A 15,480-nucleotide genomic window follows, 5' to 3' on the forward strand; every position below is an offset into this window, starting at 1 on the left:
ACACATTTCTTCAAATACCCCAAAAAACTAATTTCTGCAGATACTGCCGTTTGCCTGCCCATGGCTGTATGGTAGTGAACAGGACAGATCGAATTAGCGTGATATGGCAGCTATAGGCGCCCATATGGGGAGGGGGGGGGGGCAAGTGGGGGCTCAAGCCCCCCCCCCCCCCCCCCTTAGAAATTAGAATTTCCTTGCTTTTAGTACTTTTTTCTTTGCAAAAATGAAAAAACATTTCTTCTCCAGCCATTAATGAATAAGTTATTAAAAACGTCAAACTTCAATAACTCTAATCTGTACTGAAATCGGTTTCCATGGGGAAATTATCTGAGCCCCCCCCCCCCCCTCTTTAAAATTTTGCATATGGGCGCCCATGGTATCCAATGAAATACTTTCTAATCTACTAACATAATGGATCTTATAATTTACTCTCACAGCTGGCAACATGAATATTCACACGCTTTAATATGTCACAGAAAAGAAGGCAATTCATATTTAAGAAAAATAAGTTAGCGAAAATGTGATTGAAAAGAAAGTTTTGGACCCATAGCTAATACACACTTTTAGCAAACATACAAAATGACAATATGAACTATAATAAATAAAATTAAAAAAAAATATAACAGTAATTATTTAAACGTGGCTGTGTTTTTTACTTCAGGATATATAAAGTTCTACTGCATTTAGTTACTTTTAGGCAAAGATGCTTTTTCCGGCAATTCACCTCACAACAACAAAAGGAACAAATCAAGAATATCACACAGAAAGGACTGTTCACAACAAGTGGCTCCCTCGTTTCACGGTGGACGTTCGAGAAACTGATCAAGCTCTTCAACAACCTATCCGATTGCTGCATCATTTGAGCGAATAGGACGGGAGAGAGCTACCCTCTCCATTCACTCTAACACAGAACAGAAAGAATTTGCATGAAAGGTGGGGACGAAGTCGACACAATCATCGTGGTGCAAAATACCTATATCTGTATAAATGTTAATGTACGTATGAAATGTCGTATGTACAAGTGTGATTCGTACGAGAGGATTAGTTATGAATCCTCACACATGAGCTGCAATAGATAATCTTCTCGGTGGTCCAACTCCTAGAAATACATATGAAACCAGTGTCAGAACAGAAGTTCACTCCAATAATACATTTTATGACCATATCGTTAAAAAAAAAACATACAAGATAACAAAAACGGATTCTTTTGTTATCGCCACCGTTTGGTGCTCAGGCAGAAAGATTCAAACTCTGGACCTGCACAAAAATGGAAGACCCCTGCTAGCAGGAAGATGGAAAAAACTGCCTAAAATCAACTTCGCTTTTTTCTTTATAAACATTTTTCAGGAAATGCTGAATCACGGAAAATAATCGACTCTTTTTCCTCTGCATCGTTAAATACTATGCCTAGGTAAAAATGAGTGTTTTTTAGTTTGAAAATGGCAAAGAGGATAATGTGAATGGCAAATTTTCCTAAGAGTGACTGCTTTTTTGAAAGTTTTCAATATTGTAACTCAGTAAAAAAAAATATTATCAAAGTGTCGTATTTGATTAGTATGGTTATGCAAAAAAAGGAGCAGTATTTATGTTTCTCCGTTGACACTTTCCGAGGACAGCATGTACCGCAGTGAAGTTGGCCATTAAGGCTTTATATAACACACCTCAAGAAAATCGTTTCGACTACAACTGGATTGCAATAGGATTGGGTAACTTAATTGCATATCGAAAGAATTAAAACAACATTTTTCATTGCTAAAGAATTACAAATGAGAAAGGAGTCAACCAGCAACAAATTCCAGGCAAAACTGAGGTGATCCCTTCCGTCTTAAGTCACATAAGTTCTAGAATATTTTGAAAAAGTTTTCCTCCAAAAACACTAACAAGTTCCTTCAACACACTTTTAATTTTTGATGATCATACAACAGTAAAAATTGTTTCTCAGTTTTCAGGTTAGATTGCGGCTGAAAAGCTGAAAAATAAGTCCTCTCGTCTCATTTTTGGCAAGTACCAAAAAAAAAAAAAAAAAAACTCGCCTTTCCCACAAGTAAAAATGGAAATAACTGGATTTTGTTTAATTCTCTACTATATACATTTAGACTAAACTCGAGGTGCAACAGCCCATGGAGGTTAAACTGTACATGAAACCCCCATGGTTTAGTTCTCAAGCAGGTTTTGTACTCATTTTATGGACCCACTTAAGGGACAAAAGGTTGAGTAGACAGCACAAGGTGGAAGTGCAAAGTCCACTGAGCATTGTCTATATACGTTTAATTCACCAGATAAAGAGAACATAACATTGGAAGCCCTCTCCACATCATCATAAAGGTTTAGATTTTGTTCTTTCAGAAACTTCTTTAAACAAGCATACCTGCCAACATTCAAAGAAAAAAATCCAGTAGATTTTTTCAATGTGGCGCAATATCGCTTTTTTCCATGTCGTTGAGGGGAAAAAGGGTTTTTTTTATTATCTCTTAAAGTACAATCATATGCAAGTTCCTTGAGTCATAAACACAGAGGTTAATTAATGAAAATATTAACTCGAAGAATAAAAGTTAAAAGTAATACTTTTTCAATGAAAAGTTATTTAGGGAAAAAAAGAATTTCAATTATCTGTAAAACTACAATCATAGACAAGTTTTTTCAGGTCTTCGACAAGATTTAATCTACTTATTTCGGCCGCAAAATGCCCGATAATAGCGACCGTTTTGTGTACAACAAGAAACGTTGTAATTAAGCAACATAGGCTTAGTGATGAGTGCACAAAGCAAGATTGCAAACGTAAACAAGAACTGATGTTGCCAGATTCCAATGTGCTAAAGTTTGAAATTGAGTAGGAAATTTTCAAACCATGAAGTAAAAGCGCTAAAATGATGTAAAAATTTATTTTAAAGGGGTTTATTTTTTTCATTTTCAAAAAAATCTCTAAATGGAGGGATTTTTTTTAGAGATTAATAAAAACCGGGAGATTTTCAATAAAAATCGGGAGACCAGGAGAAATGTTAAAAATCGGGGTCTCTCTCGGAAAATCTAGTACAGTTGGCAGGTATGAACAAGGCAACCAAAACCGAGCCTATTTTGAACAACGTCCTCTAAATTCCGAAAGATTGAGGAAACCATACTTGATTCCAGTTTGTTCTAATTATTCTTTTAATATGGTTTAGAACTTTTTTACTGAATCGCAACTTAACTATCATACACCTAGGTAGAAATCAGGACTGGTTAACCCTATCCAAATAATAAGTCTCTGGCATTGTTGATAACAAAAATCAGAATGTAAATCTGATGTCCTAGACCTGAAATTTACCCTCTTCTCATTAACCTTCATTTTTACAGCTCACAGTCACACACTGATTGAGACAATTTTTTTTTAGATTTTGTGTGTCCCAAGATTAGATGCACCCACTTAAAACAGTTTCCCAATTGGCATACTTTTCTATTTGCCTATATATATATAATAAATCTCATTCACTAGAATAACATCAAAGAATATTATTAAATTACATCAAACTAAAATCATGTCGAGATACTTGAAAATCTAAATCTCAATTTCAGCCATGTTATGAAGAGTAAAAATGATAATAAGATTATAAATGTTTTAATATGACTAGACCATGGAATAAAAAGGGAACAAACTAAATTATTTAAAAAAAAAACTACTTTTTATGAGAAACTAGAAGATGAGTCATGGCCTATTCTGTATAAAACAATGATTTAAGAATAAATTTTTTGAAACTTTGAAGAGTCAAAAGTAGTACAGTCATACAAAATTCAATTACAAAACTGATTTTGTTTTTACATTTGAACAATATATCACTTTTTTTTTTTTTTTTTTTTGAGTCGCTATTCATCAGATTTATCACTGCACTTTTGCAAACAGTGTGGAGAATAATATCAAAACTTCAGAGCAAATAAACAAAAGAAAAAGTTTTAAAATAGTAAATAGTAAAACTAATAAATTATAATAAAACAAAAAAATAAATAAAATAATTTTTAAATGTTACAAGCTAATAAAAGAAAGATAGAAAAGGTCTAATAAAACAAAGCAAATTAAGTAAAAACAAAATTCTGGAAAAACTACAAAGCAAGTCAGTTCCCCTAAGCATAAAACACAGTAACTGTTTTAAGTTTACATCACCACATGATTTCCGTCAAGATAGCACCACAGCATTTGACAAAAATATTTCCTTCAAACAGAAATTTCAACAATGATACATTTTTAATTTTTATTAACTTGCTTTTTATCAAATATACCCAAAATAACGCAAGGAAAAAAATATTACTAAAGCTAAAATTAAAGTGTCAACTCAACAACATCAATTCTTTGTCAGTTTTAAAGCTATACATTTAAAAATAACTCTCATAGCTCACTCAAAAAACTATCAGACAGTGCTACAAAAACAAACTTCATGGTAAAGATGTTTTCAAATTATCAGTGAATTCTAAATGTTGTACAAAAAAGTTACTGACACGATTTCTCTTAAATGTCGATGGATAAAAAATCTACCTTTTGAGAAAAAAATCCATGTGGTCATAACATGTTAAAATACAAAAATACACACTAAAAATTAGTTGCTAAATACAGTTTTAAAATTTACAGCTAAAGATTTAACTACAAAAATCAATCCATGCTATAATCATCGAAAGCTGATAATAAAATTTCCGGAAACAATTCATTGAATTTTTTGTGTATTATTTTGCTGCATAGTAAGAAATTCATCTGTTCTTGATTCATTTACAACCAAGAAGTTCAAATAATACTTCATGGAAGATTAAAATAAATAATGACACTCATCGGGGAATGTCATGATTTTCCATGTTTATATATATAGATATCTGAATGATCTTTGAAAATAAAACGGCTAAGTTAAGCAAAGCAAGCATAAGCATTAACAGGCAATAAGTTTTCGTGAAAGATTGAGGTCTATCTCATTAAGTATATCATTATATGCAAGCTTATGCGTCAAAGAATAATCCTGGTATCAAATGAATCCTCAATGGAAAATTATTTTCACTGCTTCGAAATGTTTGAGATTCATTATGCAAATGAAAACATTCGAAGAGCAATAGTGGAAAGGAAATTCAGACAATTTGAAACTTTGCTGAATTGAGAAGTGAAACAATGTACAAAAACCAATTTAAAAAAAATGTATATATATATACAAGTAAGCAAAGCTTTTCTACTTTGTATACAATTTTTTTTTTTCCTCTTTTGCCACTATACATAGGCAGTCAGAATTTCAAGTACTATTTTTATTTGAAAATACTGACCTCAGAAAGTAATTTAATGACAATGCTGAACAAAAATAAATAATGAAAATATTAACTGTATGCTATTTATGATCTATAAAGCTTAATACCCCATATAGTATCTATTTTTTAAACACGGAATGACTTCTATTCAATATGCAGAATGAAAATAAATAACGAAAATATTAACTGTATGCTATTTACGGTCAGTAATACCCCAGATAGTATAGATTCTTTTTAACAGGGAATGACTTCTATTCAATATGCAGAATGAAAATAAATAATGAAAATATTAACTGTATGCTATTTATGATCTATAAAGCTTAATACCCCATATAGTATCTATTTTTTAAACAGGGAATGACTTCTATTCAATATGCAGAATGAAAATAAATAATGAAAATATTAACTGTATGCTATTTACGGTCAGTAATACCCCAGATAGTATAGATTCTTTTTAACAGGGAATGACTTCTATTCAATATGCAGAATGAAAATAAATAATGAAAATATTAACTGTATGCTATTTACGGTCAATAAAGCTTAAAACCCCAAATAGTATCTATTTTTTAAACAGGGAATGACTTCTATTCAATATGCAGAATGAAAATAAATAATGAAAATATTAACTGTATACTATTTACGGTCAGTAATACCCCAGATAGTATAGATTCTTTTTAACAGGGAATGACTTCTATTCAATATGCAGAATGAAAATATTAACTGTATGCTATTTACGGTCAGTAATACCCCAGATAGTATAGATTCTTTTTAACAGGGAACGACTTCTATTCAATATGCAGAATGAAAATAAATAATGAAAATATTAACTGTATGCTATTTATGATCTATAAAGCTTAATACCCCATATAGTATCTATTTTTTAAACAGGGAATGACTTCTATTCAATATGCAGAATGAAAATAAATAATGAAAATATTAACTGTATGTTATTTACGGTCAGTAATACCCCAGATAGTATAGATTCTTTTTAACAGGGAATGACTTCTATTCAATATGCAGAATGAAAATAAATAATGAAAATATTAACTGTATGCTATTTATGGTCTATAAAGCTTAAAACCCCAAATAGTATCTATTTTTTAAACAGGGAATGACTTCTATTCAATATGCAGAATGAAAATATTAACTGTACGCTATTTATGGTCAATAAAACTTGAAACCCCAGACAGTATGTATCCTTTATAACAAGGAATGACTTCTATAAAATGGTTTTAGAATGATAAAAAATAACGCATGCTTTTTGGAAATAAATATCAAGGCTAGGACACAACAGCAATTTCCCGAATGCTCGAGAAATGTCACAAGCTAAAAAAAAAAATTTAAAAGATGGCACTTCAAACCAGTTACTGAATTTCTGCTCAGAGCAACCGAGATGCTACAGCAGCTAAAAGACAGCAACAAAACGAAGGAAGTAACCCGGGGGCATGCACGAAAGATCCTCGGAAGCTGCCCTCCGATTAAATAGAGCCAGACAACCCACCTCGGTTTAGGGATCGGCCTGAAAAAGAGAAAACAGACAGAAATGGCGCAGCTATCCATTCAAATAACATCTGACAAGACGTGAAGGGGCAAAGATGGGGGGTTAGATAACGCTCCCACTTTCTTTTGCCTGCACACATAAACACAAAAGGTTTTTAAAAAAAAGGGATCCCACGAACTTTACACTGCACATTTTACTTACCACTCTCGTACAAGCGAAAACCAAGAGAGATTGTACATGTTTTCTCTTTTCCCGATTACAAATTTTGTCAGCATAATATCTTTCATAAATCTTACATTGCTAGTATTGATTTCAAATAATGTAAACCTTATCAAAATATTGTAGATAAAATGTATACAGTTAACCCTCGTTTATCGCGGTTAATTCGTTCCAGACTTCACCGCGATAACTGAATTTCCGCGAAGTAGGATTCTGTATTTATAAACCGAATATTTTCCTAATTAGAGGGCATAAAACCTACTGACGACAATTTAAATAGGTTTTCAACATAGTTAGAGCCCCCTAGGCATGAAACAGCACCCTTATCCAATTTGTATTACTTAATATATTGCACAAAATATGAGAAAACGAGATATATTAGACGGAATCGATATCACATTAATTATATTGGGAAATAAAGTACACACACAATACACATGCAGTTCTTACACACTACTACTAACCTATGAAAATAGCTAAACTTCAACTTGTTCAATGATGAATTAATTTTAAGTTAGTGACCGTATGTACCCCCTTTCTTCAGTGGCGTAGCTAGACCCGACTTTCGGGGGGGGGGGTTTCTTTTATATATATATATATATATATATATATATATATATATATATATATATATATATATATATATATATATATATATATGTATAATCGCTTGGAATTTTTTCCTTTTCTTCTTTTTTTTTTCTGTCTCTTCTCTCTTCTTTTTCTCTTTTTTTTTTTTGAGACTAACTTTTCGGGGGGGGGGGGGGTTTTGTCCCCAAAACCCCCCCTTAGCTACGCCCCTGCCTTTCTTCCTCTACATTTATCCTCATCAAAGGTATTACACATACAGCTTAAAAAGCTAGTACGTTGTTGAACACCATTAGAGATGTATTTATCCCCTAGTAATAATACAGTGATTTATACTTTGCAGTTAGCGTTTAAGGTTAAATTGAGATAAAATTTCTTCGGCGATTTTAAACCTCCACTCCCTCAACTAGTACAACTACAGTCCCTAAGAAGAGCTTACCTTACTTAAAAGACATAATTTGTCATTATCTTGTTCGAAAAAGTTTACACGAGAACATAAAAAAGGCTCATTGCGATAATTGAAAAAAAAAAAAAAAAAACGCGATGTAGTGAAACCGCGAAAGTCGAAGCGCGAAGTACGACTGTAATCTGTTCAAAATAATTTACATTCAAAATGAAAAAGATTTAATTGTATAGCTAAAAATTGGAAAACTGTTTTATTAATCAAACACGTAACTTTGAAAATACAAAAATAATCTTTAAAATTAAAAACATTTTTTTTCTGCACACTGCAGCTAAATTTCGAAGAAAAAGGAGCAAAGTTATCTCTACCATTTAAAAGTTGTGTTCCAAAATATTGAGATTTTCTTATGGAAATAAAAGAGGGGTTAGATCCCAAAAAGGTTCAATTGAAATTACTAGTATTAAGAAGCTGCATATGGAAAGAACTGAAAAACTGAATAAAAATACTGCAAAAGTTCAATGTACTCAATAGAATTTTTAGCTTTGCCACACTTTTATATTGGAAAGAATAAAATCTTGCAAATTTCAAGGGAATGCAGCATTTGCAATCGAATTAGAGGGGGGGGGGGACACCAAATAGCATTGGCTGAACAATACTTTTGTATTTTATAAACCATTTAAAACAGGTAATTTAAAAGTGCAACCAATTTCTATCCACAATGAAGAATATGAATTGACGTAAAAGGAAACAACTCAATAACAATAAAGCTATTATTCTCTAAGCTACAAGGACATATACTGAAGTATTTAACACTGCTTAATTATCACTACTGCTCTTAAATATACGGGCAACAATAAAATTATGAAAAGCTTATAAGTAACTATTTGGAAGCAAATCAGAATCTAACAAAAATTTCAGACACTTCTAACATCCATGTGATAGCCATTGGGGGAAATATATATCTATAAACAAACAATTTTTGAAACATTTCATTCTCTACCTCTCATGCATAAACTATTTACATGGAAATGAAATTTCATTTTCACCTTACACTTTTGGTATAGTACAAGTAATAACTAAGTATTTTTACAAATTTTCTTTTTCATCTTGCTTGTTATATGATACTGTTTTGTTTTGTTTCACCCTAATCCCATATTCAAAAACTAGATAGAATGTTGTTTAAGGCATTGTTTTTTTGTATGTAAAATATACATTCAGTGCAGAAATTTTCAGAAAAAAGTTATGTATTAGCTCGTAAAGGACTTCAAATGGTGTATTCAACAACATGACAATCTCTCCCAGCTTTGTTTTGCAACAAAATTAATATAACAATAATAATTTAATTTGAAGAATCAAATGATGTGGGACATAACACAGTTCTGCTATGCAATAAAATATCCTAAACCGAAGTTACAGGAGAATAATCTTTTATTCATCGGTATTGGTAATAAATCCAAGACCAATAATAAATCCAAGACCACTGATTACCGTTTACAAAACATCTAAAGTAGCAAGTAATATTTATATCATTAACTTTCTGATGGATACTGAATATAGAATGACATTAATATTTTCAGTCTGCATTAGAAAAGAATGTAGTAAATGAAAAGTTTCTTCCGTTTAAATTTGAATTTTATTTACTTTCCAACACAAAGCTCAAAATAGGAAGAAATCAAACTTAAAAGCTTGATTACTTCTCAATCGTTTTTTGACTATTTCTTTCCTAAGTAAAGAAAATGACTATCAAATATAACCACTAATAATTTGACAAAAGGTTCAAATACTTTGAGATGCATTAACTCTTTCTAATCTCAAATTCAGGTATTAAATTAAATATCTCTCCATCTCCGCATTAAATTGATTCAATGAAATAATTTAGATACTTATGGGTGGTTATTTATTCATTTATTCTTGAGTAAAAGAGATTGAGGAAAACTAATTTATTGATTTACAAGAAGTACAAAAAAAAAAAAAAAAAGAGTCCTGAATTACAAAAAAAAAACATACCAGTTACCTCATCTACTAGGAACTGTTGGACTATTTTATTGCATTGCACACTAGATTATGTAAACTACACTAATTACAATGTAAATAATATATACAAATTTTTCTGGAAACTAGTTCCTTTTAAAGTCAGAATTAATGAAGTCTATAGATGGCATAAAGTGTTCAATATTTAACGTTTAATATCTGCAACTTTGAAAATATTCATAGAACATGTGAAACTAGAAAGGGAAAAGGATGGTTTCAGTGGCTGGCTGAAAAAATGCACACGGGGACTTTTGATTCTAACTGGCTACTTTTGGTACAAAATTTGTAATCTATATGTAATATACAGTGACAGTATATTTACAAGAATTACAATGTTTCAGAAGTAAAACAGTACATGACATGCTTTTTATCTGATAACTTAAAATAATTCCTCTTTCATTGACATTACACATAGAACAAGAGCCCAGGAGCGCCAGACCTACGTCATATTATAAAGGCCCGAAGTTTTTCTTCACAGCAGGCTAGAAAGGTTCATTATTATTTAAGCAAAGTCGCATAGGCTTTGGCAGGAAACAGGCAGCAAAGGTGTACATCAAAAAACTAAACATCATTGAGTCATTCCATGGAAAGTGACCTCATCCTCTCCATCTGCCCATCTCCGATTTGAACGAAATTTTATAGAGGTGCAGACATGCCTTTGAAACTAACCTACACAAATTTTCAACTTCCAAGACCCATATTCTAAGGATCTAGGATAAAAAAAAAAAGAGGCTCCGAAATGGCAGATAAGCTTTGTGAAACAAATTGCCGTGTTCAGGCTGATCAATCATTGGAGGCTGTTTTGGAGTCCACTTTTTTTTTCTTTTTGAGGTGTCCTTGATACTCATGATTTTTGTCTTGGAAACTGAAAATGTGCATAGTTTAGTTTCAAAGTCATGTCTGCACCTCTCTAAAACATCCTTCAAATAGGGGATGGTTGCATGGGGACCACCATGTCATATGACATGGATTGAATCTATGATGTATAGTTTTCACAGCAATTTTATGTGTGCACCTTTGCTGCCTGTTTCCTGCCAAACCCTGTGCCATTCAGCTTAAATAATAGCAATCCTTTCTGACCTTCTGTGATGTGCTTATGCAGAAAAATTTTGGTCCATTATACCATGACTAAGGTCTGGCACTCATTGGCTCTTGGACCAACACTTTTTGGATTTATAATTAAAAGTCATTTAAATTTATATACAGTCGAGTCCCGATAATCCAAGTTGATCGGGACTGACACTAATTCCGATTAATACTGAAAACTGTAATTATGCGGACTATGCAACAAAAATTATTGAAAAAAATTAGTTTTATATGCAACTATGAAAATAGATGAAAAAATTAGAGGGTAAGAGAGATTAAATAGGGAAAAAATAGTGAGAGAAGATTTGAAAATACAAGTTTAAAACAAAAGTACTATGTATAAGATTATTCGTTAAATTTCAAGTAAAACAGAGAGGTAGGAAATTTTAAGCTATCGCGAGAGGGGATAAGTCCACTATTTACGGTACCTCAGATTCAGCGGCGCTCTCATAAACAGGGCTCGGATTAAAGGGACTCTACTGTATTAGTTTTCAACGATTTCTGCATTTGAGCAAAGAATGAGGATCTGGTGTTGCTGCATTCCATAAGACACTTCTCAAACCAATCAAATTTTGCTGAAAGGAAACAGTTGAACATTTCCATACTCTCAACACTTTTGGCTGATTGCAAAAGCAAATATAAATCTGATGATGACTTGATAAGAAACTTGATCTGGGGCAAAATTAATACTTTTTAAAGCTTTGTAAAATTGTTGTTTTGTAATAAGGGCATTCCACAGTATTTTTGACATTTGTGTAGAGTCCGTAACGTGACCTTTTTTGCCATAACTTTTTAATTTACTGTTTGATTAGCATATTACTTTATTTTGATCTTTTCCTACCAACACACCAGCTCAAATTAAAATAATTTGCAAATCAAACGGTAAATTAAAAAGTTATGGCAAAAAGAGGTCATGTTACGGACTCTACATAATGTCAAAAATACCGTGGAATGCCCCAATATTATAAAAATGTTTTTCATTGTAAACTTTGTAAAATTGTAAAAATGTTTTTCATTGTAATAGTGAAAAAGGAAGAAAAGTTCCATGAAAAAAAACATTTTAAGTTAAATATTATAAACTATGATGTTAGTTAAACTATAGATTTAGTTATTAAACCTATGTAAGGCAATGGTCTAAAAATAACATGCAATAATATTCCTCCATCCAAATGTTAATGGCTCATTTACAAACAAACAGGCAGCATCCATATTTCCACAAACTCATTTTTTACGTGTTATTGAAAGTAGGCAAAGGGACATTCTAGCCAACTACATAATCTTATTTCAACTTCTAGATATTGTTACGATGGTCTAAAGTTCGAGAATTTTCTTGCGCTAAAAACAGAATATATTATTGCACGTTAGTTTTTAAATCAATTTTTAAATTCCTGTTCATAAAAACCGAGGCTTAGTTTAATGCAACAAAAAAATTTTGTAGTCAAAAAATTTACTCGGAGTTTGAAGGAATTTGATAGTAAACGAAGATAAAACAAATTGAGAAGCATTTGAGCCAGAGTCTGCGATGCTCGCCCTCACTAAAATGTAAACTTTCCGACCCAATGCACTGAAATAAGTTTTATCTTTTCCTACTACACAGATCCTTAAGAAAATACAGTCGAACCTCCATATATCGAACTTCCACATATCGAAATGTTCTATATATCGAAATCCCAGCAAATTTCTATGTTCATTACATAGAAAAATTGTTTCTATACATCGAAAAAATCTCTATATATCGAAAAAATTTTCAAGACATTCGTAGATTTTTTTTCCACTTCAGACTGTTTGTCTCATGAAAAATGAAAATTAGGGGAGAAAATTATGTTCACTAAAGGTTGCTACGAAATTTATAAGGAATCTGGGGTTGAGGGCTGTGTAGATAGGCCGTTGTTCCGTTCTAAAGTTCTTAAATTCCCTCAAGTTTATTTAAAATCTAAGTTGTAACCAGTAACACTGTAAAATCAGTTTCAATTTATCCTTTTTGTCTGTTGATTATCATTCCTAGTCTTTTTAGCTTCAGTAAAAATCATTCAAGTTAAGTAGATTGATTTTTTACTTTTCTCTCGATTACTGTGTCAAAACGACCCCCCCCCCCAATGTTGCGAATCAAGTTAGTTGCCGAAGAATGAAGATGTATGACGGCGCAAAAATGTAATTTCTGTTTTTTTTTTCAACTTTCATTTAATCCGATGCTCGTATAAATTAGAAATTGCGTTTCATACACGAAAATTAGCTTTAATTTTAGTGTTTTAGGAGATTTGTACGATAAAATAAGATCGTTTCTATATATCGAAATTTCTATGTATCGATTTTTTTTCCGGAAATTTGCTACTTCGATATATGGAGGTCCGACTGTATTTAAACAATAAATGCTTGTTGCAAAGGAGTTTCTGTTTCACTGCTAGTAATTTTTTGTGCAATTCTATCAAATCAAAATTGGAAATAAAAAATCTGAATCTGCAGTCACTGGAAGCACCCATACACTCAAGTATAAGTTATTGGGTCCTTACTTATTTGACAGAAAGAATGTCACCTATGCTTCTAGTATGTTGCTGGTTGACTCTATTAGTACTGCATCATTACAATTATGACCCTGTTCCTTGATTTTGTAATTCCTTTACAAAGATATCTTTCCAGAAAGAAAATTATTAAAATGTGTGATAAACTTCATTATTACATTTTTGGGGGATTAATATCAAGTTTGTACTGAGGATTTTGGGTGCTGTGGTCTGAGGGCATTTCTAATAATGATTGTTGCACAACTCTAATTATAAAATACGGATCTATTTGTGGGGCTAACCACTTTTTTTTGAGATCAACTTTTTAAATAATTCCAAAAAATGAAAAAAATTAATTTTGATTTAAAGTTTTCATTAAATAAGCTCAATTTTAGTCACATCAAAACTATTTTAAACTACATATTAACAGTTTTTTCAGCTCATTTAATGTGACTAATACCATGTCTAAAATTCTGCAGACAGCAAAACTTCAGAAAAAAAGAGCATGTTTTCCAAATGAAAGATTGTTAACTCTTTAAATGGAAGTTAGATATTTTTCTAATTCAAATTAATTACAAAAATGTTTTGTAATTAAATACTTATTAGTCATATATAAAATTTAATTAAGTTAAGTCACTATTCATCATAAAATATATGCTTGTCTATTTGATGCTACTCTGGGACAGTTGCCTTTATTCAAATGACCCTTTTAACCTTCTCCTTATTTATGCAGGAGAAAAAGACAAGCCTCATGGTATACGTACCCCCAGTTCTTTTTCTTGACATGGATCGATGCAACAATCAAAATAGCTCATGCAGCGCCACATGCCATCTGTCAGGAATTGGGATTTTTAGGGACTAACTTCCGAATTTAAAAGAGGGATTTTAGGGACTATTGTCATTATTTTGGGAAATTTCACCTTTTTTTAAAAAAAATTTAAACCAGATTGTTGAATATGAATCACTTGACACAACTTTTTTTTCTTTTCGAGGCAGACTCTACAAAGCTGGGCATGCAACTAGTAATAATAATAAAAACAACTAGCACTGAAACCAGAGATATAGCTAGAGATTTTTTCGGGGGGAGTGAAATGTGAAAGAGAATGAAGAGAATAGTGACAAATTTCATAGAAAAAAATAAACTTTCAAATGATGAAACAGAATATAGCAGGAGAAAAACAGATGCTAATTTGAATTCACCACTTGGGGTATTTGATAATTTGTATTTAAAAAATTAATGAGACAGTCAAATGCGTTAATTTAAAATCTTTTTTCTCATACTACTTGATACTATCGACTGTTTTTTTTAAAATACACAAAAAAATATTCCTGACAAAATATTTGCAGCCTATTTTGGATTTTCAATACCTGACATACACATGTAGAAGCTTTAAAATTCTCCTTGACTGTGACTAAGAGGCTCATTGAGCAAAACTTTTCATAAGAGTTGAAAAATAAACAGAGAGGAAAAAATTTCTTACCTCAATATTTTATGAAAATACAAACCTCCTAATCTTGAATATTAATGTTCACATACCTTGAAACTGGAAAAATTTAACTGTCTTCGCAAAATCAGTGAAGCAACGATATTCAAGGCACAAATATGTGTAACACGTGTGCAACGGAAATAATTTCAAATAGTTTAATAATACAAAGACTTTTAAATACCATCAGAAATATTTACATGAATTAATTAGATCTTTTTTTAAAGAGTAAAGAAAAACTTGTCTAAAACACATCAAAAATTATAAGCGGAAAAACCAAAAGAGGAACAAAAAATATTTTAAAGAACAACCTAGATAAATTACTAATATTTTACTTAAAGAAACACTAATCTAAACACATTATTCCATTATAATAAAAAATTTAGTTAAAATTAATTTATTCCCACTATAGGATAACAG

The 15,480-nt window shown here is 31.4% G+C and overlaps 1 protein-coding gene across 1 annotated transcript in view; it reads right to left on the reverse strand.

Moving 5' to 3' along the window:
• Positions 1-173: 173 nt before the first annotated feature.
• Positions 174-15,480, reverse strand: part of LOC129226220 (period circadian protein-like) — a 56,212-nt gene continuing 40,905 nt past the window's right edge. Inside the window, exon 14 of the mRNA XM_054860819.1 lies at positions 174-1,099. Within this exon, the coding sequence (XP_054716794.1) occupies positions 1,046-1,099 (54 nt within the window). The 3' untranslated portion in view covers positions 174-1,045. The remainder of the gene's footprint in view (positions 1,100-15,480) is intronic.

Source organism: Uloborus diversus, chromosome 7, assembly GCF_026930045.1.
Source record: "Uloborus diversus isolate 005 chromosome 7, Udiv.v.3.1, whole genome shotgun sequence".
Taxonomy (NCBI): domain Eukaryota; kingdom Metazoa; phylum Arthropoda; class Arachnida; order Araneae; family Uloboridae; genus Uloborus; species Uloborus diversus.